The 27,479-nt window shown below is 40.8% G+C and overlaps 1 protein-coding gene across 1 annotated transcript; it reads right to left on the minus strand.

Annotated features, from left to right (window-relative positions):
* Nucleotides 1-2,641: 2,641 nt before the first annotated feature.
* Nucleotides 2,642-27,296, minus strand: LOC140357772 (B-cadherin-like). The gene is made up of 19 exons (XM_072442290.1): nucleotides 27,008-27,296; nucleotides 24,214-24,287; nucleotides 22,849-23,468; nucleotides 11,910-12,049; nucleotides 11,478-11,566; nucleotides 10,769-10,954; nucleotides 10,538-10,606; nucleotides 9,952-10,062; nucleotides 8,852-9,007; nucleotides 8,215-8,359; nucleotides 7,362-7,534; nucleotides 7,140-7,268; nucleotides 6,873-7,058; nucleotides 5,520-5,764; nucleotides 5,035-5,177; nucleotides 4,097-4,188; nucleotides 3,346-3,478; nucleotides 3,033-3,245; nucleotides 2,642-2,757 (listed from the first exon to the last, which is right to left on the minus strand). Exons 1-19 carry the CDS (start codon nucleotides 27,294-27,296, stop codon nucleotides 2,642-2,644), a joined length of 3,309 nt encoding a protein of 1,102 aa, XP_072298391.1.
* Between the last annotated feature and the right edge of the window lie 183 nt (nucleotides 27,297-27,479).

The following is a 27,479-nucleotide window of genomic DNA, read 5'->3' on the forward strand; positions in this document are numbered from 1 at the left end:
ACTTGCATAAGGCTAACGCTAAGCATTAAGTATTGCTTAACTTCTATTGATAAAAATATGCTTTTCTTATTAGAAAACCCATTAAAGAAAGCCATAAATAACAACTTTCCATAAAGCAATAATGGCTGTGATGATTAAATATAAAAATGTTAAATGTTACACATGTAGTTCAGGGTAACTAATGCCACTTAGAAGCTGTTTTATGAAACACCAACAATTGTTTGTGTTTTTATTTCCTCTTAATGTAGTAATTGCTACTCTGCATTATAAGTGACAGTATCATTGAGATGTTTGATTTGCTCTTTTCATTTTATTAAGTGTAAAATGTAATTTTTATGTCAAATGTATTTTCTCACAAATGGAATCTGCCTCAAAGTCATTGTATTATCATTAACAAAAGTGGAAATGAAGTGTGTTTACTTAATTAATTCAGTTGTAAATGTGTATTTAAAATATGTATCCATAGTCAATGTTAAAAATTTCAATTTTGGACATTTAAAAAAAAACAAAAACACGGTCATGTCAAATAGCTCCCCCTATAATTTGTACCACCAACCGCCACTGGCTTCCAGAGGGACCTAGTGTTACCCTTTGCATTGCCTATGAGATTAGTGTAATATGAAGCCTGTGCTTTTCTCAATTCTTGAACAACTTTATTTCTTAAACTTTTGAAGGCTAAGTGATCAGTATTAAGTTTAGAGTGTAAGAATTTCCTCAAGACAAAATCTCGCTTCTTTATAAGTTTTCTTATTTCATTATTTATCCATGGGAGAGTTCCATCTTTTTGTTTGCATTTTATTTGTTTTGTAAATTTGTCGGCTAGTTTTGTGATAGCCGTCGTCATAGAAATGCAACATTCATCCACGTCCTCCACCGCAATTATCTGCTCCCAACCGCTCCCATTTTTTAATTCTCTTTCGAACTGTGGAGTTTTAGATTTGGGTATGACTAGTTTTATGTCACTGTCATTGTTATTTGATTTACCAAAGTATTGCAGTCTTTTTTTAGTCAGTTTTCTAACAGTCAGAGTCATGTTGTGGTCTTTGTCATACAATCAGGTTTGTTTGTAAAAGCCATGTCAATTAACGTCTTAGTCTGTCTGGTGATCCTAGTGGGTCCTTCAATCATTTGTTGGTAGTTACATTTTGTCATTATTGTTTTTAGTTTGAGTTTAGAGCCTTTGTCAAACCAGTTGATGTTATAATCACCAAACAATATAGTTTCTCTGTATATCTCTAGTTGTTTAACTACATGACTTAATTCATCATAAAAGGACACATTATGAGAAGGGGGATTGTACAGGACAGCAATATTAAAATTCATTGTTGGTGACAAAATTATTTTCAGGGCTAGACATTCAAGAGGTGTGTTTAGTTCAACTGGATCACATTTAAATTTATCTTTGATATAAATCAATACTCCTCCACCCTTCCCAAGGTTTCAATCTTTTCTGAAGCATCGATATCCCTTGATGTCTATCATATTGTCTGGTATATTACTATGAAGCCAGGATTCAGTTAAGCAGAGGTAGTCCAAGTTGGAATCCCTGAGGAGAACAGAAATCTGGTCTCTTTTGGAGATTAGGCTGCGGATGTTTGATTGCTCCCCAAGTATTCCTTTCGGTTTGCACTTTGGTTCCCACAGCACTCGGGCATGATTAACAGTTTCAAAGAAGACATTTTGCTTTTGTTTTTGCGTAGCGCAGCTGTCTTTGAGGCGCATTTGTATTGTGATTTTCCCTCCTCCGTTGTTAGTGCACGCGATCATTTTAGAATAAGATAAAGATGCAGAAATGAGCAGAGACAGACTAAGATGCTCATGTTTGTATGAAGTCAGATGTGTCTATGACCAGAGAAGGTCAAGCGGAGCAGGAATTAGCCACGACTTCTAACTTTTGTCCAGAAAATGAATAATTCAACAATATTGTGGGGATCATTGGGTGTACATTTCCTTTACAAAAATGGTGTAGTCATTATGTTTGTTATATATTTGAGCTGTAGAAGGTTGAGTAAGTTAAATATGTTACTCATAGTTACAAACCACTTCAAAATGTGTTACTGCGACAGGCGGAGTATAAAGAAGAGTTTGTACTGTATTCTTTAGTACATAATTGCCATAAAAGTTTTCATTGCATCATGTTAATTTTTTTCCTCCTCCTTTTTATCAAATTAATTTCCCTCAAAAATGTGTTTTTTTTGTGGCGCGTTTCCATGACGAATAAAAGTAACAAACACCTCTCAAATAATAACCATCACTTTTTATTTGCAGATAAAAAAACACTCATTCACAGTCTTATAATAACTTGATATAGAAAGAATAAAAAATCCGGACAGCGTTCAAAAGCGGCGACATAAAATAAAACCACCACATTCAGAACAGTAAATGTGATGTCTGAAGTTAAAACACCGTCCCGTTTATAATAAGTGATTATTCAGGAGAAAAAAAGAGCAAGAACCGGACCATTTTAGAGTAAAAAATAAAGGCATTTCAGCTCAATATCTCATCTAAACAGTAACTCTGAAAGTCAAACTCTTTTTACCTGTCACTGGAAACTATTACATTCTTAAAAAAGCACAAATCAAGATAAAAAAATGGAATTCAATCACTTTTTGACTGAGTATATTTTGCAGATGGTTCTCATTTACTCGATACTCATGTCGTCGGACTCCTTGCCTCCCGCCTCGTCTTCTTGAAGCACAGGTTCTATCTGATACTCTCGTTTGCGTCGAGCAGAGAGCAGCGGCAGCAGAATCATCACTGAAACCAAAAGTCAGGTAAATATGGATCAGAACCATCACTGAAACTAACACTAAAGTGAAGCCGCAGTAACCCTGAACCATCTGAACTGTCATGTCAAAGTTCACTTTATGTCACGGACGATCCTAAAGCAGGATATATAATATAATAATATATAGTAATGTAGATCATTAGCTCCGCCTTGTTCATCCAACACCGGCCCCTGTCCAGGGTGAACCCGCCTCAAGCCCAAAGTCCCTGGTGGTAGAACATGGATGAGTGTAAAGTGAACTCACTGAACAGGAGCATGAGCCCAACCAGCACCCCCAGGATGATGAGCAGAGGTGGTCCTCCTGCAGCTTCACACATCACGTCTGGACCTTTGCAGGAGCAGACCTGGGCCTTGACCGTGGACACTTGGTTCTCACCCTCAGCATCATACACCTGCAGCTGCACGTCGTAGAAGCCCGGGTCCAGGTCTGTGGTCAGGAGCAGGACAATCCCAGTCTCTGAGGAGGAACGGGTTCATCAGACTATTACAAGTTTATTGCACTGCTGTTGTTCATGCGTGTGTTGTGTGTTGTGTGTTGCGTGTTGCGTGTCACTCACTGCTGTCAGTCATGTGTGCGGCCCAGTTGGCCGTGGACGATCCTTGCAGTTCGACTCTGAATGGGGCAGAAAAGCCCGGCCCGTCTTTGTCGGTGATGCTCAGCAAGTGAGGCGCTGGTTCTTGGTTACACACCTGAGCAGAGACGACACACAGGAAACACACAGGAAACACAATCAACACTTCAGAGCAACTGAAGCTGCTACGTGCAAACAAGCACATTTAGTCAGGGACAATAGAGGCTGAAAGCCCTTTAAGGACTAAACAAAGAGACTCGTATGATAGAAAACAAAGAGGTTTAGTTTAGTTGATGCCAATAACACCTTTTCATCAGGAGGTCCCTCCCGGTGGGCAGGGCTTACCCAGAGTAGGATAAATATCTGAGTTCCCGCTCCTGATTCGCAGAATGACTCCTGGATGAGAGTCAAAATGTCCAGATGAAACAACTGAATATTTTTCTACAATGGACCCCTCCTGGACGAATGAGGGATTACACCCACATACACATTTAGAACGGCCGAGTCAGACGGGCTTCATTTCTGAGGAAATGCCGAGACAGAAACCATTTCAATTTGATCAAATACGCCACAAATGAACAGAAAGCCATATTTTATGCGTGGATTCAAATCTGCATCACCTGCGCACCAATCAAGGTTGTAAAGGAAATGTCTTTAAATTCACAATTCAATACCCGAAATCACAGACTTACTCTCTTGGCCGAGGGTTATGAAATAATAATCTGTTTGTGCTGACCTTGATGTCGCGGTCATCGACGGACGGGGCGTTGTCGTTCACGTCCTCCAGCTTTATCTGCAGAGTTCCTGTTCCTGTGGCCGGAACCTCGTCTGGAGAGAAGGGGAGGAGGGACAACAACTTAAGACTTTATCCAGAAACGCTCCAGTTCACATCAAGGAAAACAGGATTAGAAGATGATCAAATACTGTATTTTCCGGACTATAAATCGCACCTTTTTTCATAGTTTTGGCCGGGGTAAGACTTATACTCCAGAGCAACTTATATGTGATATTATTCGTTATTTTCAAACTGACAACTACAAGAGGGCGCTCTAGGCTCTAAGCGATGCAGAAGAAGAATCTGCACTTCCTCTACCTCCGGAGTTTGTGGAGTTGTTTAGAAGTGACACAAAGGAAGAAGAATTCAATGGATTTAGTGATTTGGGGTAAAACTGATGCTTTGGTAAACGTGTTAGCATGTTCTTTATGCTATATTTATCTGAATAACTGTTATTATGTTACGTTAACATACCAGACACTTACCACAGTTCTGTCTGTGCGTCATGTAGCTGAAGGTGTTAGCGTTAGCATACGTACACCTATTCACCATGTTCTCTCATCTGTTATTATTTTAAAGTGCATCTCAAGATGAAATGTCTGTTCTTGGTCTTGGATTTTATCAAGGAAATTTCCCCCAAAAATTCGACTTATATATGTTTTTTTCTTCTCTATTATGCATTTTTTGGCTGGTGCAACTTATATTCTGGAAAATACGGTATCGGTATTCGGTATGATAGTAACATTATCAAATGTACAAAGATCATGGTCTAGAGAAGCTTGTAATATAAAGCCCATGATATTATTGATGTTGTCATGACGATATTGTGGTTGTTGTTGAAGCTGCCGTGACGATGCTGTAAAAGCTGCAGAAGGAGTGATTATTAGCCTGGTTTGTACCGTTGTCATAGGCGCCGATCAGAGCAGTATAAATCTTGTTCTTCACAAACACAGACTCTCGGTCCATCGGCGACTTCACTGTGACCAGTCCAGTGTCTTTGGACACGTTGAGCCAGCCGGCCGGGTCGCTCACGATACGATACCTGAGACACAAACATGAGGGATCACCTGAGACGCCTCCCGTAAACCCCTCCCACAACCCCTCCCGAGACGCCTCCCACAAACCCTCCCACAACCCCTCCCGAGACGCCTCCCGTAAACCCCTCCCACAACCCCTCCCGAGACGCCTCCCACAAACCCTCCCGAGACGCCTCCCACAACCCCTCCCGAGACGCCTCCCGTAAACCCCTCCCACAACCCCTCCCACAACCCCTCCCGAGACGCCTCCCGTAAACCCCTCCCACAACCCCTCCCGAGACGCCTCCCACAAACCCTCCCGAGACGCCTCCCGAGACGCCTTCAAAATGCCTTCCCGGGACACTCACATGACTTTCTGGTTGCGGGCCGTGTCGGGGTCATAGGCCGTGTACTGGACCACCTCAGATTCCAAATCCAGGTCCTCGCGTTTGGAGACTTGCTTTACGGTGGGTTCGAAGATGGGCGCTTCGTTTACATCCGCAACTGTGACAACGACGGTTGCCGTGGCGGTGGGCAGCTTGATGGCGAATGGCTCCTCATTCTCCACGGCGACCAGCAGAGTGTGAGTCTGGTTCTTCTCGTAGTCCAGGCCCTGGGACGGAGCGAGGCACAGGTTTATTTAAGTCAGGAAAAGACAAATCTGATGCTTTGTATCGATCGTCTTTAAAAATACTCCAATGACACTACTTTAGCATCTCATGTTTTAGAACGTAAGAAAAGTGTTAAAAAGCGTTAAATGACTACGGCGTGTATGGAGGTGCAGCCAGTAGAGGGACAAAAGTCAACTCCTGACAAGGGAGCGTGAATTCTATAGACGAGTGAAAAAGCTAGCTTTCCTCTGACATGCTAATGTGGCCATGTTTGTGGATCTGAGCCACTCAGTAGTGTTTATTTCGACTCACTTATATTACAGCATTTATGGTACAATAGGCTGTTATTTCATTTAATTACACCAACACAGTGTCTGAATGTGTAACCCACATTTTGATTTACCCATCACTGCCACTTAGAATATGACATCACACATCAGGTCTTTTTAAGTGTCATTAAAGTGAACATTTCATGTTTAGCCAATTATTATTTCCTGTGTAAATGATGATAAATCACCACAGGTACTATCCCATCAAAGAGGTTGGATTTTTTTTAATACAGGAAGTAGTGCTGAGTAAATGTCATTGTTAAAGTCTGACATGTTTGTCCAAAACTGCTCAAAATGAAGAAGCAGCTCTTAAGGATTCAAACATTTTTATGTGTGTGTTTTGGTTTTCTTGGGGGATTTTCTCCTTTTTTGTTTTTGAAAAATGTAGCACAATATAAAATGTTGGCGTCCTGATCAAACGGAGCCAATGACGCCCTTGCTACACGCACCAGATTATATTCCTATATGTGGCATTCGGGTGGTACTATAAATGTTTTAAACTAATTTACATTAAATAAAAATAAAGAAAATAAAACCAACAACGCCACCGGGCTTACACCCGGAAAACTAACTAACACATGTCCACACATGCATATTTGAGGTTGGTTAAAATGTTATGCCCCTCTTCTTTATACGAGTATGAGGTTGGAATATTGTTCAGTCTGAAGTCTTCTAGAGGGAAATATTGATGAAATCCACCATTTATTCTTTATTATTTTGGCCTTTTTGTTTGTACAATCCACAGAACGATTACCATCGCCACAATATGAGTCTTTTGTACCTTGGCAGTGGAGATGATTCCCTCCTGTTTGTTGGGGCCGGTTTCCACGGAGAACAGCCCATTTACGTCGCCGTTGACGATAGTGAATTTGGCGTTCCAGGCCGGAGTGTGGGCGTCGTCCTTGTCCGTCACCAGCATCTTCACCACCATAGCGTCTTTCTTATTCTCATCGACTGTGGCCGTGTACTGAAGAAACGGAGAGAATAAAACCAGGACCGAACCAAAAACACAAACCAGGACTGAACCAAGTCTAAACTCCGCCCTCACCTGCGTTTGCTCGTAGGCCGGGGCGTTGTTGTTGCTGTCGGTTACGGTCAGAATGACTTTAGTTTTCCCGGTGAGTCCATTTCCTTCCATGTCCGCCGCCTGGATCTCCAGAGTGTACTTTGGGTTCTTCTGTAACAGACCAGATCCACAGACTTGAGGCCACAGCCACAGGGCAGCCGCGGCAGAGTAAAGCGAGTGGGTCCTTTAGATTGAAACACACACCTCTTTGTCCAGGCCTTGAGCGTTCACTCGGATGAAGCCGTTGACGGGGTTGATGGTGAACATGTCGGGTGAGGGAGTCTTTGGCTCCTGGTCAAGGATTTTGTATTGAATAAGAGCGTTAGGAGTCCCCTCCTCATCTGCGTCGGTCGCTGTCACCTGCAGGATGTTATGATCTAAAAAAGAAAATGCATACTAAAATGTATGTATCTATTTGTATTTATTTATATTTTATGTTTATTTTAATTGTATGTTTTTTAATTTAATAATATTTTTATTTAAATTGTATTTAAATTGTATTTGAATTTTAAGTTTATTTATTTCATTTTATTGCTATTTTTTTTCTAGGGTTAGGGATAGGCTTTTATTTTTAAAAAAAAGAAAAGAAAAAAAAGGTATACAAGTAAATAAAGACCAGTGAATTGGACCAGACGGATCAGTATTTGGATGTAAAACCCGCACACAGAAAAAGCCATAGACCGGACAGGCAGCAGATCCCAACAGTCATTATTCTTGTAGAATATGAAAACTGGACCCACGTCAATCACAATTTCAGAACTATGCATTTGGGCCTCAAAACTCCGATCATGGACACAATCAATGGCTACCTTTGGAATATATTGCTGGGAACAGGGAAAACGCAGTCACAAACAATAGATGACACAAACTGGACCGACATCACTGACTTTATGGAAAATGGACCAATTTGACCAACTCTGGAGTAAATGGGAGGATTATTTAGACTTGGTGTGCCTTAGTATCATTTGGAGTGTTGTGTGTTGTGTGGATTTTAATGAGCTGCGTGTGCGTTACATAAAGGTGCATAATGAACAGAGGGAGTATGTGAAGTATGTACTGAGAGGTGACGACTCTGCCACTTTGCCAAAGTACGTGTCCTTGGTGAAGACCGGCCGGTTGTCGTTCATGTCGATCACAATGATTTTAATCACTGTGTGATCTTCAGCCTGACCGAAGCCTTCAATAACAGCATGAACCATGAGCTGAGAAAAGGACAAAGTGTTAATACTAAACATGAAAGGAAAGTGAACTCTTCCACATGTGCCATTTCCAAAAAACATTCTAAAGTCTGTACTTCAGGAAAGGTTTGAGTGGAACATAATGTAATTTCACTAGAGAAACTGGGATTAACCTCAGAATTTCAGAAAATATGAAAACCACAGAATGAATGCAACACTTTGAGTCATTTGACATGTTTTATGTATTTAAATAGAGCTTATGAAAGACATTTTTGACTGATTCACAATGATCAGACAGGATTTATTAACAGAATGATGTATACACTTAACGAAGCAGGGGTGCTTTTGGTCCTCCCTCTTGTTCACTTTGTACTTAGAAACATTGCTTATTATACCTAAAATCTACTTTTAAATTGAGCAACAAAACATTTCAATTTATTTTAAAACCATCATTAGACTATTTGATATACAATATAATGAACTGATTAGTAGTGACCCCTGTACTAGAGAACTCACAGTGTAGTGGCCAGTGGCTTCTCTGTCCAGAGCCTCCATCACATAAAGGATCCCAGAGGTCTTGTTCATAGTGAAGAGTCCCTCAGGAGGCTGGTCGGCCCCGGGGCCCGTGATGCTGTAGTGAATCACATGAGCTGTGTCATGGTTGAAACGGATCTAAAAACACATGGGAGTGGACTGGAGTAAAAGGGGTGTGGTCTATGCAAATATATGTGACCCCATCTGTGGCCCCCGAGGTCAGGCCCCCATGGTTAGGGCCCTGCAGCCCCACAGGAAACTTACAATGCTGTACTCGATTCTAACGCATCACAAGTTTGAAGGCTCCAAACTAAACAGAATATGATCTAAAGGTCGATATATTACCCACGTCTACATTTGACACAATGATAAGACTTGAGAGTGGAATATGGACCTGAAAGAAGCCGTCTTCAGCTTTGGGGCCGTTCCTGGTGTTTTCGTGCCATTTAAGTTCATTTCTACACATTACGTTCCACTGTAGTTTCATAAAAATGGCGACTGGCGTTGATGAACAAAACTGTTCACCTGACGCCGCCCCGAACCCGAGAATGGAACATTTCACCTGGTTTTAGATGTTACGCAACAATTTGCCATGAATCGTTATGAAAGTCCCACTTCATGTAATAAATGTTATAGTTTATTTATTTGTTCGTTCTCGTCTTGTACATTGTATTTGCTTATTGTGAATCACTTTATATAAATGTGCAATACAAATGAAAGAGAGTTATTGCTCTTAGGACTGCAACTAACAACAGTTTTAGTGGTTTCTGTTGTACATTGAGACTTTTTAAATGCATTTTTAACTAAATAAAGACGACAATACTGGGCGAAATATGGAGACTGAAGGTTTCTAGATGGAGAATATTCACAAATAAAGTGTATAATTAATGAAAATCAGAAATGGTTTATTATCTTTTGACATTTTGAAAAGTGTCTTTGATATAAAAAAGGTGTTTTTGATTGTGTCTTAGAGTCTGTATAGTCACGATGATCAAAATATGATCCATTCTTTTAATTGTAATGAATGTTCGGCTTTATCCAAAATGGCAGCCGTTTTGAGCCATCCGTGTACAGTTTCTCACCTGAGTCACCTTCGGGAAAGGCCCACTGTCATTTTCAGGGAAGTTGAAGTTGAAACTCCACCCCTTCATTGTCCTCTTCAGACCTTTAGTCGCTCCACCTCGCACCACCACCTCCTCCTCCATCTGAAACACGTTTTTAAAGGTTGAATGGACGATTTTTTTGGCACAAATCTGAGTCTCATTTCCTCGTGGCGTGGACGGCCGATTAGTCCTGCCACGTATCAATCATAAAACGCACCTACCGCTCACCTGCAGCCACGTGTGGCTCGTCCCCATGAGAGCAGCACTTTTCCGCGTGTCTAAGCGCATGGATCTATCATAATATAGTTCCCTCAGTGTACAGGAAAAAATGAAGACGGAGAAAGACTGTTTGAGCTCGCTCAGAAGAAGACGGAAATCTACGGGAGACGAGAGATGCGATGCGATCCGTCGCGCTAATAAACAAACGCACGTGTGTGTTGTATCGGTCCAAACGGAGGAGTGCGCATGCGCACTTCCACCTGAGTTCTCAAAGCACCGAAAAATCGTCCATTACGCCTTTAACCAAACAAACAAAGTCCCGGCCCAGATGATCCTGGTTTCTTACGTTTCTTGCAGCTTCTCGTTTCTGGCGACTGGCAACGTCTTGAACAGGAACCTGAGCAACGGGCGGAGTCTGAACAGAAAGACAAACACGGAAAGACGTTTGTCAAAAGGAAAAAGAGTAGAAAAGAAATATACACAAACTACTGAATAAATGCCAGTAGGGGGCAGCGCTCCACCAAAAGTTGAGGAGGAGGAATTCATTTGACAAAGAAGAAAAGAAACACAGATCTACCTCCGTTTGTCCGTGGGTGTGGTGCTTCTCGTGGTTTCCCTGGGGATGCCCGTCTCCGTTCTGGTTGCCGTGGTGACGCTCCTGGTGCTGCACTCGGACCAGGGCGGTGAACTTGTTCCCGTTGGAGTCCCAGGAGTGGACAGAGAAGTGTCTGTGGCCGTCGTGCAGAGACACGTGTCGCTTCACCTGGACATGCGAGCGAGACGGGAACAAAAGCACCAGATGAAGTTAAAGGTTCATCTGAGTAACCGTGACAACTGAAAACAACAAGTCTTTTGTAGAGTTTGTCGAGTTGAGTTTTGTTCGATAAATATCACAGTTTTGGACAGTAACGAGACGCTTCTGCCTCTTTTTGAGCTCATCGTTAATGATCAAACCTTCTGATTGATAAATTAATGTCAACATTAGATAAACAGATGGGAACACTTTTGTTACTTTTCTAGACAACAGATTAAATGGGAACGACATAACTCAAGGATACGATATTGTTAATGAACAGAATCATCTCGACAGTCACACATTTCTGCATTTTCCTGATTTATTCTACAGACATTTCACATTTGTCCTCAATTATACAGTTTGAACATGTTTTTGCACATTTCTGTTGGATTGACATAAAAGCATCTGACTCTCTTCATGGTGAATGTCCCAAACACTAATGAAAGCTATAGTTTTAGTCACACAGGTGTAACGTGTGCGTTTGTCTCACCGTGAGCGCTCCGTCGCTCTGAACGGAGAATCGAGAGTCTTCGCTGTGGAACACGAACCTCCTTCGATCCGAGCAGTCGCTGAACTCCACTGGAACAGAAACAAAACGTTCAGGATCGACACGAGCGATAAAGTGTTTCAATTATTCTTGTGCTATTTCAATTTGGCTTTAGCAAACAATAATGGACAATATTTAAAAAGCAAAGAGTTTATATCTACATTTCTTGGTTTCAAAATCCAGTTTCAAATGTTTGTATCGTGACAAAACAGAACTTTCGTCTTTTACCAGATGTTCAAAACTAAATAAAGTGAAATCATATAAGTAAATATTTGAACATATTCTGACCGAACATTTATTTAACATTTATTTATACACCTTCCACAAAGGAGCTGAACCCTTTGGGAAAAGAGCGGCAGGATAAAGGAGTTGTACCTTTGCCGAGCCTCATGCCGGAGTGGAGCCGCCTTCTGTCGACTCTGAAGAGGAAGGAGTCAGAGGAGAAACCAGGAGAACATGATGGAGCTTCTGTGGAGAGCGAGCACGAGGTCTGCAAGAGAACAAACACTTTAGACCTTTAGTTTGAGATCAATATGGAAATATCACTGCAACTCAGATCAAAAAAACATTCATGTGGAAGCAGCAAAACTGTGAGGAAGAACTAACACATTTTACAAAACACACACACTGTAAACATCAGAACCGTGTTTTGCATGAACCAGTTTCCCATGTCTAAATGTGAAGATGTAACAATTACAAAATACACAAATATTCACTGTGATGGCAAAATACACAGTGAGATAATGTCATGAACATTAGAGGTCAGAGTCATAATATGGGAAACTTCACATTTAAAATATAACAATATTTTACTGTTTGAATGCTGCAAAAGAACTGCAATTTACTATTATTTTAGTATTATTTGAATTGTATTTGATGGACTTTTTAAATACATTATTAATCTAATAAATGTAAAAACACACCTTTACATGATTCATTTACTATGAAAGTATAAGTCGACTATTTTATTTAGATTTAAGGGCGGGACAAGAGCAGAAAAGAGACGAGATGGAGCGAATTGAACTTTTATATCTCTAACATAAAATGTTGTATTTTTTCATGAATTCCAGTGCGTTTGGAGTTTAGTTTTAGAGTGCAGTTTGGGGCGGATTCACCTGAAGTGAAAATAATAAAAAAGGACATTTGTGTCATTTTATTGATAAGTTATGATCCTAATTAAAATAATAATTGGACTGATAAAAGTTTGAAGACTCCATCGACTGATAAATCCTTATTTAGCCTTTTGTCTCAGGAGCTTTGATTCAAACAAACCTGACGTGACTCGACTTTCAGTCGATTTTAATCATCATTTTAGCTCTTTTTAATCTTCTGTCAGTGTTTTATATTTTTGTTCAGTACGTCTTTTCAGAAAATGTATCTATTTAGAATAATCGGTGAATAAAGTGGAAAATTGTGCTGAATTGCAGTGAAAACAGCTCGTCCTTTGTTAGAAAACAGCTCGTCCAGAACGTTCACTTTCAGTCCATAATTGTGTGTTTTTAAATGATGCTCAGTTAAAAGTCTTAAAGTTGATGTTTTTCACATTTCAAACATTACATTTAACAATATTTTACAGTTTAAATGCCACAAAGGACAAAACTAGAGCCGCAATTTACCATTATTATTTTAGTTTTGTGAAATAGAGAGATTGAGATACAGAGTTTTGCCCTTTGGAGATGACGAACACATTTTGAAACAATAATTCATGTTCAGTTTTATCTGATCAAAATGATGCAAAGTATGAAACTGATCATGTTCCTACCGAGTTTGGCCTTGAATGTGTTTGTCATATCTGAAATATGTGAAAGAGTCGCTACAAACATCACGAATGCTCTAAAGTTCCTGGATTTGGGAGACGTGTCATCAGAGAAAGTATCACTCTTAAAGTATTCAAGTATTCATGAAAACCCATTTTCAAACGGCATATTTCAATTGTGATGCATTTGATTGACGAATGTTCACGTGTTGAAGTAAAAGGAGAAACTGGGTCAAACTAAGAACTAAAGTATGACTAAAGGTCATCTGAGGTCTAGACCAGGTCTCAACACAGGCCGGGATCTTTTCACTAAATGATTTTATGTTGTGTGTGATTTTACTGGACAAAACACCATCATAAAAACATAATAAAACATCAAAAACACACTTTTCTTCTATAGCCTTTAAGACCATTCACATTTAGACACTTTTGTACAGTTTTTATGACAAAACGAGACACAGCTTTACAATATAGACTAATAATAGTTAGTTTTAGTTTACTATATTAGGCCAAAATGAAATATGAATATGTTTGGATGTTTCAAAATTCTGCACTAGATTCAAGTTCAAGTTTCATAATCACAACAAATTAAATGTGTTGAATATAGCTGAAATCATTGTGTCTAAGTGTCCATCAATATTGTTGTATTTTCGTTTAGTATATTTCATGAATAAGGGTCATTTTGTGATGTTAATTCATCACACTGACATTTGATATTGTGACATTCATACAAAAGAGTTAGTGTTGTTAAATGTAAAAGGTAAAATCCCTGTTTAAACGTCGCATTATTTCACTTAAACGTGTGAAAAGTGAAACCGCGGCGCCGGTGGCAGAAGTCCGACCTTTGACCTCGTGAAAGAAACTCAAACCCAAGCCCCAGCAGCCAAGATGGCCGCCCATTCAAGTCAATGGGAGCTGCCCAGTGGCGCCGTGGATCTATTATAATCTGGACATGGTGTGGCTCGCCGCAGCATGTCGCAGACTCCCCCAGTGGCCACTCCTTGGTACTGCAGCCAAAGAAATCGTGCGCCCAGAAAGCTTTTTTTCCCTAGAGTGCATTGTCACGAAAAACTGCTCGTGTTCGGCTGAAAAAGCACCTAGAGCTTTCAAAAAAGTCGAATATAGTGGCAATTCTTACCTATTTATGGGTCATGGACTTTTTCTTCAGTTGTCTTTAAAATGCATTTGAAGCTGTTAGCTTCGTCTACGCTCTAGCGCGCCGCTCTAGCCCAGCTCGTGACCATCTAGACCAATCAGAGCGCGTGTAGGTAAAGCAAACGGGCCGAGATGCCTTGAAATAGCCCGAATGCCACGAATAAGCTACGGGCGTAAAACTATGAATCTATGAGTTTAATAACTGAACAAATCATGGAACTAATGACCACCACGGACCTGAGGGCCGCGGATCTACGACTCAGAAGCGATATCTTGAAATGTTTCTGCCTGAAAAACTAAATCACGTAATAAATGCTATGGAAATGGAATGTTTTGCCAAGTATAAACTAATGGATGTTACGTTTCGTGTCTATCAGTGTGTTGTCTGTATTACACAGACAAGAAACCTAAATACGGACTTAATCCATTTACTTAATAAGGACCAGAATTATTTCCATTGTCAGTGAAAAAGTTTCTTAAAAGCAGTTGTTTAATATTTCGCTTTATCTCACACTGTGCTCTGCGCTGCTCTAGTAACTCTCTCTGATTGGTCAGTACGATCACATGGTATGCTAACCAGACGCAGACCTACGTCACTTCTGGGCTGCGGTGTCCGAAGAGCTAAAGGCTAACTGTCGCCAGTTAGCCTTTAGCTCTCCAGCAACGCAGCCCGGAAGTTACGTAGGTTTGCGTACCATGTGATCGTGCTGACCAATCAGAGAGAGTTACTAGAGACCAGTGTAAGATAAAGCCAAATATTAAACAACTGGTTTAAAGAAAACGGAATGATTTTGAACCGGAAAAAGTCGACCCGAACACGAGGGGAGGAGAGAGAGCGAAGCACGGGAGGGGCAGAGAGCGACTGCCACTGCGTCATCATAAAATCAAGTCGTTTTCACTCATGGATCTATTAAAATATGAGCTCAGCTCATGGTCGAAAGCTGTTGTGCTGCTTCTTTACTTTTACATCAGAACATTTATTCATTATGGCAATTTTGTTTTTATAGGTCAATTTAATTATATTATGTTATATACGTGCTAAACTGTACATTTTGTATATGTATTTACCAAAATCTATTTATTGTCATGGCTGAATATTTTAGTGTTATTATAAAACCATAAAAAATGTCTAGTTTGTAAACTTTTCCACTGACAATGGAAATAATTCTGATTCTTATTACAAACATGGAATGTATGATCTAAAAATGATTTCTTTAATTATGGATTTTTTACCTGCTAAATGTCAATCATTCTACAACAAGTCAAATGTATTCAGATGTTTATCAATCACAAAACATGCTGAAAGTCATGATTAAGTTAGTATTTTTGGTGCTTGTCTGTGTAATACAGATAACACACTGATGGACACGAAACGTAACATCGATTAGTTTATAACTGGTAAAACATTCCATTTCCATAGCATTTATTACGTTCTTTAGTTTTTTCAAATTTCAAGACATCGCTTCTGAGTAGTAGATCCACGGCCCTCGGACCCACGGCCCTCAGACCCGCGGGCCTCAGACCCACGGCCCTCAGATCTGCGGCCCTCAGAACCACGGGCCCTCAGATCTGCGGCCCTCAGATCCGCGGCCCCTCAGACCCGCGGCCCTCAGACCCATGGCCCTAAGACCCGCGGCCCTCAGACCCGCGGCCCTCAGACCCACGGCCCTCAGACCCATGGCCCTCAGACCCACGGCCCTCAGATCCGTGGTGGTCATTAGTTCCATGATTTGTTCAATATTAAACTCATGGATCCATAGTTTTACGCCTTTCAAGGCATCTCGGCCTGTTTACGTCACCTACACGCACTGATTGGTCCAGACGGTCACCACTTTGACCAATCAGCGCACGAGCTGGGCTAGAGCGGCGCGCTAGAGCGTAGCCGAAGCTAACAGCTTAAAATGCGTTTTAAAGACAACTGAAGAATCTTAAAATTAGAAAAAGTCAATTACCCAAAAATAGGTAAGAATTGCTCTAGGTGCTCTTTCAGCCGAACACAAGCAGTTTGTCGTGACATGGCGCTCTAGGGAACAAAAGCTTTCTGGGCCGCGAGATTTCTTTGGCTGCAGTACCAAGGAGTGGCCACTGGGGGGCGACATGCTGCGGCGAGCCACACCTTATCCAGATATAATAGATCCATGCACTGGACACAGTAGCACCCCTGAAACCAGGACTAAACCAGGACTAAACCAGGTCTAAACCAGGACTAAAGCAGGTCTAAACCAGTACTAAACCAGGTCTAAACCAGGTCTAAACCAGGACTAAAGCAGGTCTAAACCAGGACTAAACCAGGACTTCACCAGGTCTAAACCAGGTCTAAACCAGGACTAAACCAGGACTAAACCAGGACTAAACCAAAACTATTACAATCTGACACATAATCACGGAAAAATGAGCTTATGAATCTAGTCGAGCCTAAAACAAAGTGCACATGTCTTTACATGTATCATGTTATGTACGTAGCGAGACCCCTGAGTTGAGGCTGTCATCAGAAATTCTTAAAAGGACAAGGAGTCAGGTCTAACATTAATCCACATATTTATCATCTAAAACAATATACATGAATGCATTAATAATACGATAAGGAGTTCAGGCTATGCACAGAAACAAGTCGGTTACCGAAAATACTTAAATAAGTGCTTTAACACTAGAAAAGTCTAAAAAGCCAAAAAGCCAGGACAAAGGCACGCGAGTGCCCGCTGCGCGGACATAAACCTTCAGACTATTGACACCCACACCTCACCCGCGCGTGTGATGGAGCTGCGCTCGTGAGTATGATGGCGTGTGCGTAAAACATATCGCTTTTTGCAAAAACAGCAAAGGTTCTGCTAACCGCAGTGTCTTGTCTTGTAATCAACACACACAGAATACATCGTTTTAAAGGTCAGGAAACACTTAAACATCTAATGCAAACTTGTATGTAGTTCTAAACTGTCAACTTATCCAAACCCGTTCAAAGCGGGTCTAAACCAGGTCTAAACCGGGTCTAAACCAGGTCTAAACCGGGTTTAAACCAGGTCTATAAGGCGCATTTAGTTTCATGTTTGTGAATTGAGTTCTTTCACGTACCTTTAAGAACACGAACAGGAACGCGCTCACAGCGCACCACGCGCCCCACGCGGTCGACATGGAGTATAATATATCAATCTAATAAAAAGTCGAATTGTCGGATTAGAATTTAAAAGAAGTTAAGAACTTAAGAGAGGTGTTGAATCAAATGCGTCTTGAATCGAACTGAACTCGCTGCCCATTTCCTGAAAAGAAAGTATCATTTACAAGGCCACGGAGGGAGATAGGCCAGAGGCTGTGACTCAGAAAGTGGCTACATTATGAATTTCGCTCCACAACACCAGAACTACTTTTCAAAAGTGGTTTTCCAATCTCAAATATATATACTTGAGCTGGGTTAAACAGTTCTCTGCATGATTTCTTCCAGTATTTGAGAAAATAGGTGCCAAAGTAGCCAGTTTACCCAAATATGTGACAAATTGGGGCATACACCCATCTTCATACCTCCAAGCCTTCAGGGGGCCCTAAGCGAAAAAAAAATTGGGGGCCCCTCACCACGTCATCAGAATCAGTTTTTTGCCATTGTCAGTAAACAATTCACATATGGGAACTTTCTTCAACGCTAACAAAGCGCACCAAAACTCCAGGGCATCCGTTTGCCAGTTAGTTTATTCTCAGCACCTCAACAGCTCAAATATTGCTAACTTAAATCCCACAATGCAACTTGGTATTCCGCTGACATCACCTCTACTCCCTGTACAAATAACACACATCCCAGATATGTTTTTGGGCGTATTTGTGGGCGTTAAGGGTCGACAGCCACATTAGCACATTAGCAGTTTAATTTAATGAACAGGGGGGGGTCTGGGGGCCCTCCCCCAGAGATTTTCAGACCTTTTTCGTGTATTCTGTTGCATTTTAATGTGGTCCAGCCGGCTAAAATAAGAGTAAAATGTTGAGGTTGTAATGCTATAAAATGATGATGTGATGAAACTGTGCCAGGAGAAAATGACCAAAGCCAGTTATTAATACATTAGTGTACTTAATTACTCAATACAATATTGGCTATGAAAATAATTATGATCAAATTGATTCATTTTAACTGAAAATGTAAAAGTAATAGTTATCCTTACTAATTTATCTTTTACAGCTCCCAACTGTTCCTTCTTGCCAAAGTGACAAAACAAGTTATATTAAATTAAACAAATGGCATAAGCATTGCTTGATTAACAATTAACACTGATAAAACAGTGCAAACATGTTATTCCCAGAGAATGAACAGAACGAGAAGTGAAGGTCCAAACCTCGCTATAGTGAAGAGACTGTGTTTCTGCAACTTTGCCACATTTATATAAAAATATATAGTATTATTCTTTAACAGACGTAATTATAATATGTCTGGTTATTTTTCACTATCAGTTTATTATAATTTATAACAAATAGTCTAATGATGCTTTTTAAATAAATTGAAATGTTTTATTGCTCTATTAAAAGTGAATTACAATATAAATGTTTGTTCTGATCAGAACATCACACACTGGACATGAAACAATGCTGCGATGTGATTGGCTGATGGACCTCACGTGCATAAACCTTTACGTTCCTCTCATTGCACTTTAAGAACAGAGTCTGAGGACTACGACAAAGTCTGAGGAATAAAGTAGAGTCTGAGGACTACGACAAAGTCTGAGGAATAAAGTCTGGCGGTAATGCAACACTTGGATGCCAACCGCCATAAACAACAACAACAACAACAACAACAACAACAACAACAACACTTTAAGAAGTCAAAGTAAAACAGACATCACGAGTCACGATTGATCTCACACATGGTGATGTGAGAGAGAGAGCGGAAACTCAAACCGCTCATCTCTGACTGAGGCTGCACAGGGGCCCGGGACAGGGGCCCGGGACAGGGGCCCACGGGGCCCGGGACAGGAGCCGCACACTGTTCACTCCAAAGTCTCACATCAGAGGTTTTGGACGAGACGGCGCTCGTCCGGACCGGATCTCCGCCTCTTAGTGACCCGGGGCATAGACGCCCCTCACCGGCCTCACCTGCAGCTAACACTACCGGGCTGGTGTAAATGTGAAGCTTATTATCTTTTCATTCAGACACATATAATGCGCGGGGCAGAGCTCTCGTCGCCTCCAGCCTGAGCGAACTAACGTGACAGAATCGTGTTGTTTCAAACAGCAGCATTAACCGTCTCTTTGTAAGATAAGTTCAATACCTGGAGAGTGTTGTTGAGTTTGCAGTTTCTTTAGATCTTCAAGAAGTTTCTTCTTTCGTTTTTCGGCATCGGGGGGATATATTCCTCTGGACATGAGGACCACGCAGGGACCACGTTCTGTTGTGTTTATGTTTTGCTCTCGTTCTGCTCGCGCCCAATCAGCGCAGGTTTGGTGTCTCGGTTGCCAGATTGTCATTACAAATAAATGCAGTTTGTGTGTCATGTTACCGCTGTGTGCGTTGCCGCGCCAGCAGCGCTACTAGTGGCGCACGCTGCGCTTGCACTTCGCATAAAACGGGTTGCCAGATTGGGGGCCCTATTAACGCCTCGGGGCCCTACGCGGCTGCTTAGTTCGCTTATAGGCTGGGCCGGCCCTGAAAGTAGCCAGTTTACCCATATGTGACAAATTGGGGCATACACCCATCTTCATACCTTCTTATTTTTTCATTCTTTGATTGATTACTTGAGAAATTCAGATTCTCAGAGACATAACTACTTTCTTGGAGGTTGTAAAGTGGTGAGACTCTGGGTGCTTTAGTTTATGTGCAAACGTAAGTTTAAAAAAAAATCTGTATGTTATCATTACACACTTGAAAACTCTTACTCCACATTCAGTATTCAACTGAATGCTATTAAAACAATTACAAATTCTCTATTCTTGATTCATACTACACTATAAAAACATAATCTAAAAGTACTATTTTAACCCTTTCCACACCAGTTACCTATTTAAAGAGGCTATTGGTAAAAGTGAATAGCAAGCAAAATCATAATTTTAAGAAATCATTATATGTATGTACAATATGAACAATAATTAATAACTACAATCATAATAGCAGCACTTACATTGTGATAAAGAGGCTAATTAACAGTGTATCTTTCTATCTCAGTAAAGTCTCTCTGAAATATACTGAGTATAAGACAAACTTTCTGCAGAATAGGATATACATATAAACAGAGGAATGATATAAGTATGACTGATAACTAAACGTACAACATTAACATGAGGCCATTACATTGAGGCACCAGGGAAACAACATCAGTAATCTAAATCACTTTCATCTGATTCAGAGTCTGGCATTTTGTCAATGTTTTCCGAGGACTGGAGGGAAGATTCAGGTGTAGAATCCACATTTTCACAATCTACACATTTACAGGAGATGGAGCCTTAAAGGCGTAACGGACAATTTTTCGGCCATTTGAGAACTCAGGTGGAAGTGTACTCCCCCGTGCGGACTGATTCAACACACACGTGCGTTTGTTTATTAACGTGACTCGCTGTAATCTCTTCTTCAGAAGATCGGATCTGTAAAAATTAGACATGGAATAGAAATTCATAAGTATCGGTGGATAGAAATGTCAAGCCACATTGGATAACTCATAACTTTATATTGGCTTCTAGTCAATCTTCGCTAAAAACTGCTTAGGAGCCATCCTTTGGGTGTCCGTTTCTTGACTCACACAAAAATCCTCACGAACAAAAACTCACGTAGTCCGTGGTGCGTTTATTTCTTTTATTTTGCACAATCAAAAAGATGCACGATGTTCTGCGCTGTGCGGATGTGCGGGGATGTGCGGGATATGCCCGGATATGCGCGGTCAAAGACCGTGTCGGTCACCCTCTGACTTCCATCTCGACCCGTCTCACCTGTTCCCCTTTTACCAATTAAGTTTGGCCTACTTCTCTGGCCCCGCCCTCTCCCGCTCCATACTGAAGCATGACATAAATTATACATTTAACTTAAGAATTAGGCTTTGTTAATAATTAGAAAATTAGGAATTTAGGAATTAGCAATTACATTAATTTAATACTTATTTATACTTAAACAAAAATACTTTTCTTAATTAATTCCATTATTGCTCTAACATCTCCAGCCCCTAATTGCTGGCCTAGCAATTACAAATATAACACAACAATGCATAATGTTATACTAATATTTAAATCTAATACTCAATTAAGACTTAGGTTTTCCTTTGTTTTAAATAAGAAAGTTTGGGTCCAGTCAGTTAGTTCTGAGGCAGGTTCAATGTTCATTAATCTTCATTCTCCAATACCAAGCATAGTTTGGTCACAGGACACTGCAGAATACCAGTCTTAGTTTTAATAAGAGCATTTCGCACTAATCCTTTACTTCCAGGCGTTGTTTGCAGGACCCGTCCCAGGATCCATGAATTCCTGGGAGCCGTGTGATCCACGATAACAACAACATCACCTGGTTGTAGATTTCTTTTGACTTTGTTCCATTTGTTTCTTTGTTGCATTATTGGGAGATATTCTCTGACCCATCTTCTCCAAAAAAGGTCAGCGAGGTACTGCACTTGTCTCCATCTTTTCCTAGAGTATATGTCATCTTTGTCAAATAATCCTGGAGGCAGAACGGGCTTTGTTTTAAGCAGCAGGAGATGGTTTGGTGTTAATGGTTCCACATCATTTTTGTCATCTGTTACTGTTGTGATGGGCCTGTCATTCATTATTGCTTCCACCTCGCAGAGCATTGTTTGTAGGGCCTCATCATCAATGACTTGTTCCTTCATTATAGAGCACAATATCCTTTTCAGAGTTCGGATAAGTCTCTCCCATACACCTCCATGGTGGGCTCCTCCTGCAGGGTTGAATATCCAGTTTATGCCTTTGTTTAGGAGTGTTTCACTAATCTTGTTGTGATTTAACTCTTCCAGTGATCTTTTAAGTTCTTTATCTGCACCAACGAGGTTTGTGCCTTGGTCTGATCTGATACTTGATACAGTTCCTCTGCGACATATAAATCTTCGGACTGCATTTATACATGAGCTCGTGTCCAGGCTGCTGGCTACTTCCAAATGCACTGCTCGAGTGTTTAAACAAGTGAAGATTACACCCCATCTTTTCACAGTAGCTCGACCCCGTTTTGTTTCAAATGGTCCAAAATAGTCCACACCAACTGTGCTGAATGGTGGCATGTTAGGCAATACTCGATCTTCTGGAAGATCTGCCATCTTCTGCTCTCCAGCCGCAGACTGCATTCGCCGGCAATAAACACAGGTTCTGATGATGTTGCGTGCGGCAGCATTAGCAGAGGACATCCAGTATTTTTGATGTAATTTTGACAACATATGGTTTCGACCGGTATGACCAATTTGCTCATGGATGGCTTTGAGGATCAGTTTAGAGATGTGGGACCTTTTAGGCAAAATGATAGGATTTTTTATTTCTATGGGCATAGACAGTTTGTTGATCCTGCCACCAACTCTCAACAGTCCCTCGTGGTCCAGCCTGGGGTCCATCTTGTAGATTGAACTGTTCTTAGGGCTGTATTTTTTCCGTTCAATAAGGTCAATTTCCTGTTTGTAATGTTGTCTTTGTTCATATGCAATAATACATTGTTCAGCATATTCAACATCTTTCACTGTCAACTTATTCTCATTTTCTTTCAAATTTTCCTTTTTTCTTTTTGTCCTTTTCAGTAACAGTCCCTTAAACTTCAGGATCCATGCAACACTTCTTTTGAGTTTATTCCAATCCGAAAAATACTCCATTAGTTTGCTGGTGGGACTTATTTGTGCAACATTGACAGTGTTCACAAAGACATCCTTTTTGACCTCGGGGTCCTCATTTGAAACAGGATATTTCATTGCCTCCGGAATAGGTGGCCATTGTTTTTCATTTTGTTCTAAGAAAGCTGGTCCTTTTATCCATCTTTTGGATTTTAGGAAAGCCTCAATGCTCAAACCACGTGAGGCATCATCTGCAGGGTTTTGCCTTGAATCCACATATCTCCACTGGTCCACAAAAGACAATGCCTGGATAACGGCAATACGGTTTGCAACAAAAGTTTGAAATCTTCTTGACTGGTTTCGAATGTATTTCAAAACAGACTGACTGTCTGTCCAGTAAACGGATTCTTTTAAGTCCATTTTTAGCTCTGCTTTTAACATGCGATCCACACGGACAGCAAGAGTGGCAGCTGTGAGCTCCAGTCTGGGGATAGTAATTTTCTTTAGAGGTGTTACTCTTGCTTTTCCCAAAATTAAAGCCACATGAAGGTGTCCTGAGCTGTTGGTGACTCTCAGGTAGCTTGCAGTGCCGTACCCTTGTTCGCTTGCATCAGAGAAGTGATGTAATTGAGCGGTCACTGGTTTGCCAAAGTCTTCTGGGTTTAGGCATCGATTTATTTGAAAATGTTTTAGTTGTTCCAGTTCAAACAACCATCTTTCATAACGTTGTGACAGTTCATCGGGAATTATTGTATCCCATCCACATTTCAGCTGACAGAGTGTTTGTAGAATAAGTTTTGCTTTCAACACGAATGGTGCTACCAGGCCCAAGGGATCATAGACAGAACTTACAGTAGAGAGAATTGCTCTTCTGGTTAGTGATTTAGTTTTGACTGAAATCTGAAACCCAAAAGGTGTCACTCTCTATATTCCATGTCATGCCCAAGGCTCTTTCCACTGGTAGTTTGTCTCTGTCCAAGTCAAGTGCTTTAATCTGTTTAGCTTGATTTTCTTCTGGAATAGAAAACAGAACAGAACGACTATTGCTGACCCATTTAGTCAGTTTGAATCCACCTTTGGCGCATAGCTCACTCAACTCTTTGACTAGATGAATGGCTTCCTTTTCTGTTGGGACAGATTTGAGGCAGTCATCCACATAGAAGTTTGATTTGATTGTGTCAACTGCTGTAGCTGTGAAACTTTGCTTGTTATCATCTGCTGTCTTTTTCAGTGCAAAATTGGCGCAGCTTGGTGAAGAGATGGCGCCAAATAGATGAACTTTCATTCTGTATTGCTGCAAGGGTTGGCTCACATCTCCATTTGGCCACCATAGAAATCTCAGAAAATTTGAATCCTCTTCATTCACTCTCACCTGGTGAAACATTCCTTCAATATCTGCCATTACTGCGACTTGTTCTTGACGGAATCTTAGCAGCACACCAAGTAGTGAGTTTGTCAAATCAGGTCCCTGCAGCAGCTCTTTATTGAGGGACGTGCCTTGAAACGATGACGTACAATCAAACACAACTCGGAGAGTCTTTTTCCGCCTGTGATACACACCATGATGGGGGATGTACCACACTTTGCCCTTTTGTATGTGCAGCTCCTTTGATGGCACCTTTTCAGCATAACCTTTAGTTATGATGTCATCCATAAATTATATGTATTCCTCTGCAAAACTGTTAGTGTTTGAACTTTTTGGCCAGATATTGAGCTCTTTGTTCAGCAAGATGAGAGTTATTAGGCATGACAGTGTCTCTGTTGCGGAGTGGCAATGGTAAGTAATAGTGATCATCTTTCCATGTGGCGTCTTGTGTCATCATATTCATGAACTTCGTGTCCTCCACTGACATTTGGGGCCTTTCTTCATATTCTTTTTCAGGAAAGTCATGACTATATTGTTGCCTCAAAATAGTCTCCAAGTTTTCAATTGAAATGCGGTTTACTGATGCCACAGGTCTACCATGTCGGTCCACAGCTGCAGAATTGAGTGGCCCATTCACCACCCATCCAAGTAAAGTTCTTACAGCATAGGGGCCGTTACCATGACTATTTATAATCTGCCATGGTTCCATTGCCTTTGGCACATCTACTCCAATCAGGAGTTCCACGTCCGCATCAATTTGTTTGATTTGTATTTCCTTCAGATAAGGCCATTTGTCGATGTCAGTTTGCGTGAATATGTTTCGTTTCGTCACTGGAATATTTGTCTGAGTGTACGTTTTTTCCAGGTCGATAAAGTTATTTCCATCTACATCACTAACTTGTAAACCACTTATTTCATAGCTGTCAACTGGCTTTCTTTGTCCCATTGTTTGCAACAAAACTTGTGTCTTCTTCCCGTTGATATTAAGTTGTCTCATGATGTTTTCTGTGCAGAATGTGGCTGTACTTCCAGGGTCAAGGAAAGCGTATGTCACGATTGTCTTGTCTCCTTTTGCCGCTTTTAGCTGTACAGGCACTATCGACAGTTTAGTCACTTCCAGCCCCAGTATCACAACTCTTTCTCTTTTCCATTGAAAATAATGTGCCACTGACCGATTGTTTCTGTTGCAGATTTGAACTGTCCATTGAGCGGTGTATATGTAGCACACTTGGATGTCTGCCTTGACAGTATTCACAAGTCATTCTTCTTTTACATAATTTACTCACATGTCCCTTGTTTAAGCAACCAAAGCAAATTCCATTGTTTTTAAGCAGTTGTACTTTTACATCATGTTTCTGTGCTTTAAGGTTTTCACACTGATCCAGAGAATGATTTGCTTTTCCACAAATACAACACACAGCTTTACAGTCGTTTATGGTCATGACAAAACTGCTGCTCTTATTTCTCTGTGGACGCAGCTGAGGTCTTGAGTCTATTGCCACAGTGGGTTTTTGATAGGTTTTTCTGGAGACATCCTGGATTTCACCAAAGAGAGGGTCTAGTAAAATACTAGCTTGTTTTTCAATAAATGCCACCAGGTCAGAAAATCCTGCTCAGGTTTTATTTTTCTCTACGAGCTCATGTGCCACTGTTCTCCACTTTTCTTTGAGTTTATATGGCAGTTTTGACAGAATCAGCTTGAGATTCGATGTTAGATTCAATTCTTGAATTGCCTTCAACTGTTTCATTGTGTTACAACATCCTCTCAGATAAAGTGCATATTCATGCAATGCAGTTCCATCCTCTGGTCTGATATTGTTCCAGTTAAGAGCCTTTTCCATGTATGCATTTGCTATTTTGATTTCATCTCCAAAATGTCTTTTAAAGAGTTTTTGTGCTTCTTTATATCCCAGCGTTATATCCATATGAAAACAGCTCCTTACAAGCTCTTTTGCTTGGCCACTTGTATATTGTTCCAAATAATAGAGTCTGTCATCATCATTTTTTGTTTTATTCTCAATGCCAAACTTAAATGCTCTTATAAATGTTTGAAAATGCAAAGGATTTCCATCAAACACTTGAATTTGTCTTGAGGGGAGTGAGGACTGTTGCTGCTGTGACATTAGGAGACTGGTGATGTCATTTTGTTTTTGAATAACAGAGAGCAGCTCTCTGGAAAGTAATGCTTCAGAACCTGTGCTCGAGTCACTTTCAGAGTCACTTTCTCTCCCAGGTGTGGCTCTCACATGTACAGGTGGAGTGGGGTTGAACTTGGGATTTCTAGATTTCCCTCCATCCGGTAGTTGATTTATAACGTGTTGAAGTGGAGTTTTGGGTATCGTAGCAATGTCAGGATAATTAACAGATGAGCCCTCAGAAATGCCCATCGACACATTGTGTTCTTTGATGCTTGTGATATATTGATCATGTTTGCGTTCGCTCTCACTCAGTGCTTTGTGTAACATTGCATTTTCAGCACCTTGAGTGCAATTGTCCAAAACCTTTAACATGGCATCAGATGCAGCGATATTAGCTGCCAGCTCCATTGTCTCAAGTTTAGCGTTGATTTTGGCCTTCTCAGCTTCCATTGCATGTTTTTCAGTTAGCACAGCCAACCGAGCTTCCATAGCAGCCTTTTCAGAGGCTAGTTTCAGGCGCTCTCTAGAGGCACTGGAGCTCTGTGATTTTCCAGAATTTGAGCTTCCTCTTGATCGAAAAGACACATTTGATGCACTGTCCTTTGGTTCTACTTGTTGGTCTGGACTCATAATCCATGAGTCAACTTCCATCATAAAAGAATTAAAGATTTCAATTTTAGGCTCATACCAATCAATTGTTTCATTTTCTTGTATTTCTGGAGGTAATAGTCTTTGCACTGCTTCATGACATGCTTTAAACTCCCTCAATGCCACTTTAAAATGTTCAAAAATATTTGTGACATAGTTTGTATT

This window comes from Eucyclogobius newberryi, unplaced genomic scaffold (assembly GCF_026437365.1).
Source record: "Eucyclogobius newberryi isolate DKJ021-1_F unplaced genomic scaffold, fEucNew1.0.hap1 SCAF_13, whole genome shotgun sequence".
Classification (NCBI taxonomy): domain Eukaryota; kingdom Metazoa; phylum Chordata; class Actinopteri; order Gobiiformes; family Gobiidae; genus Eucyclogobius; species Eucyclogobius newberryi.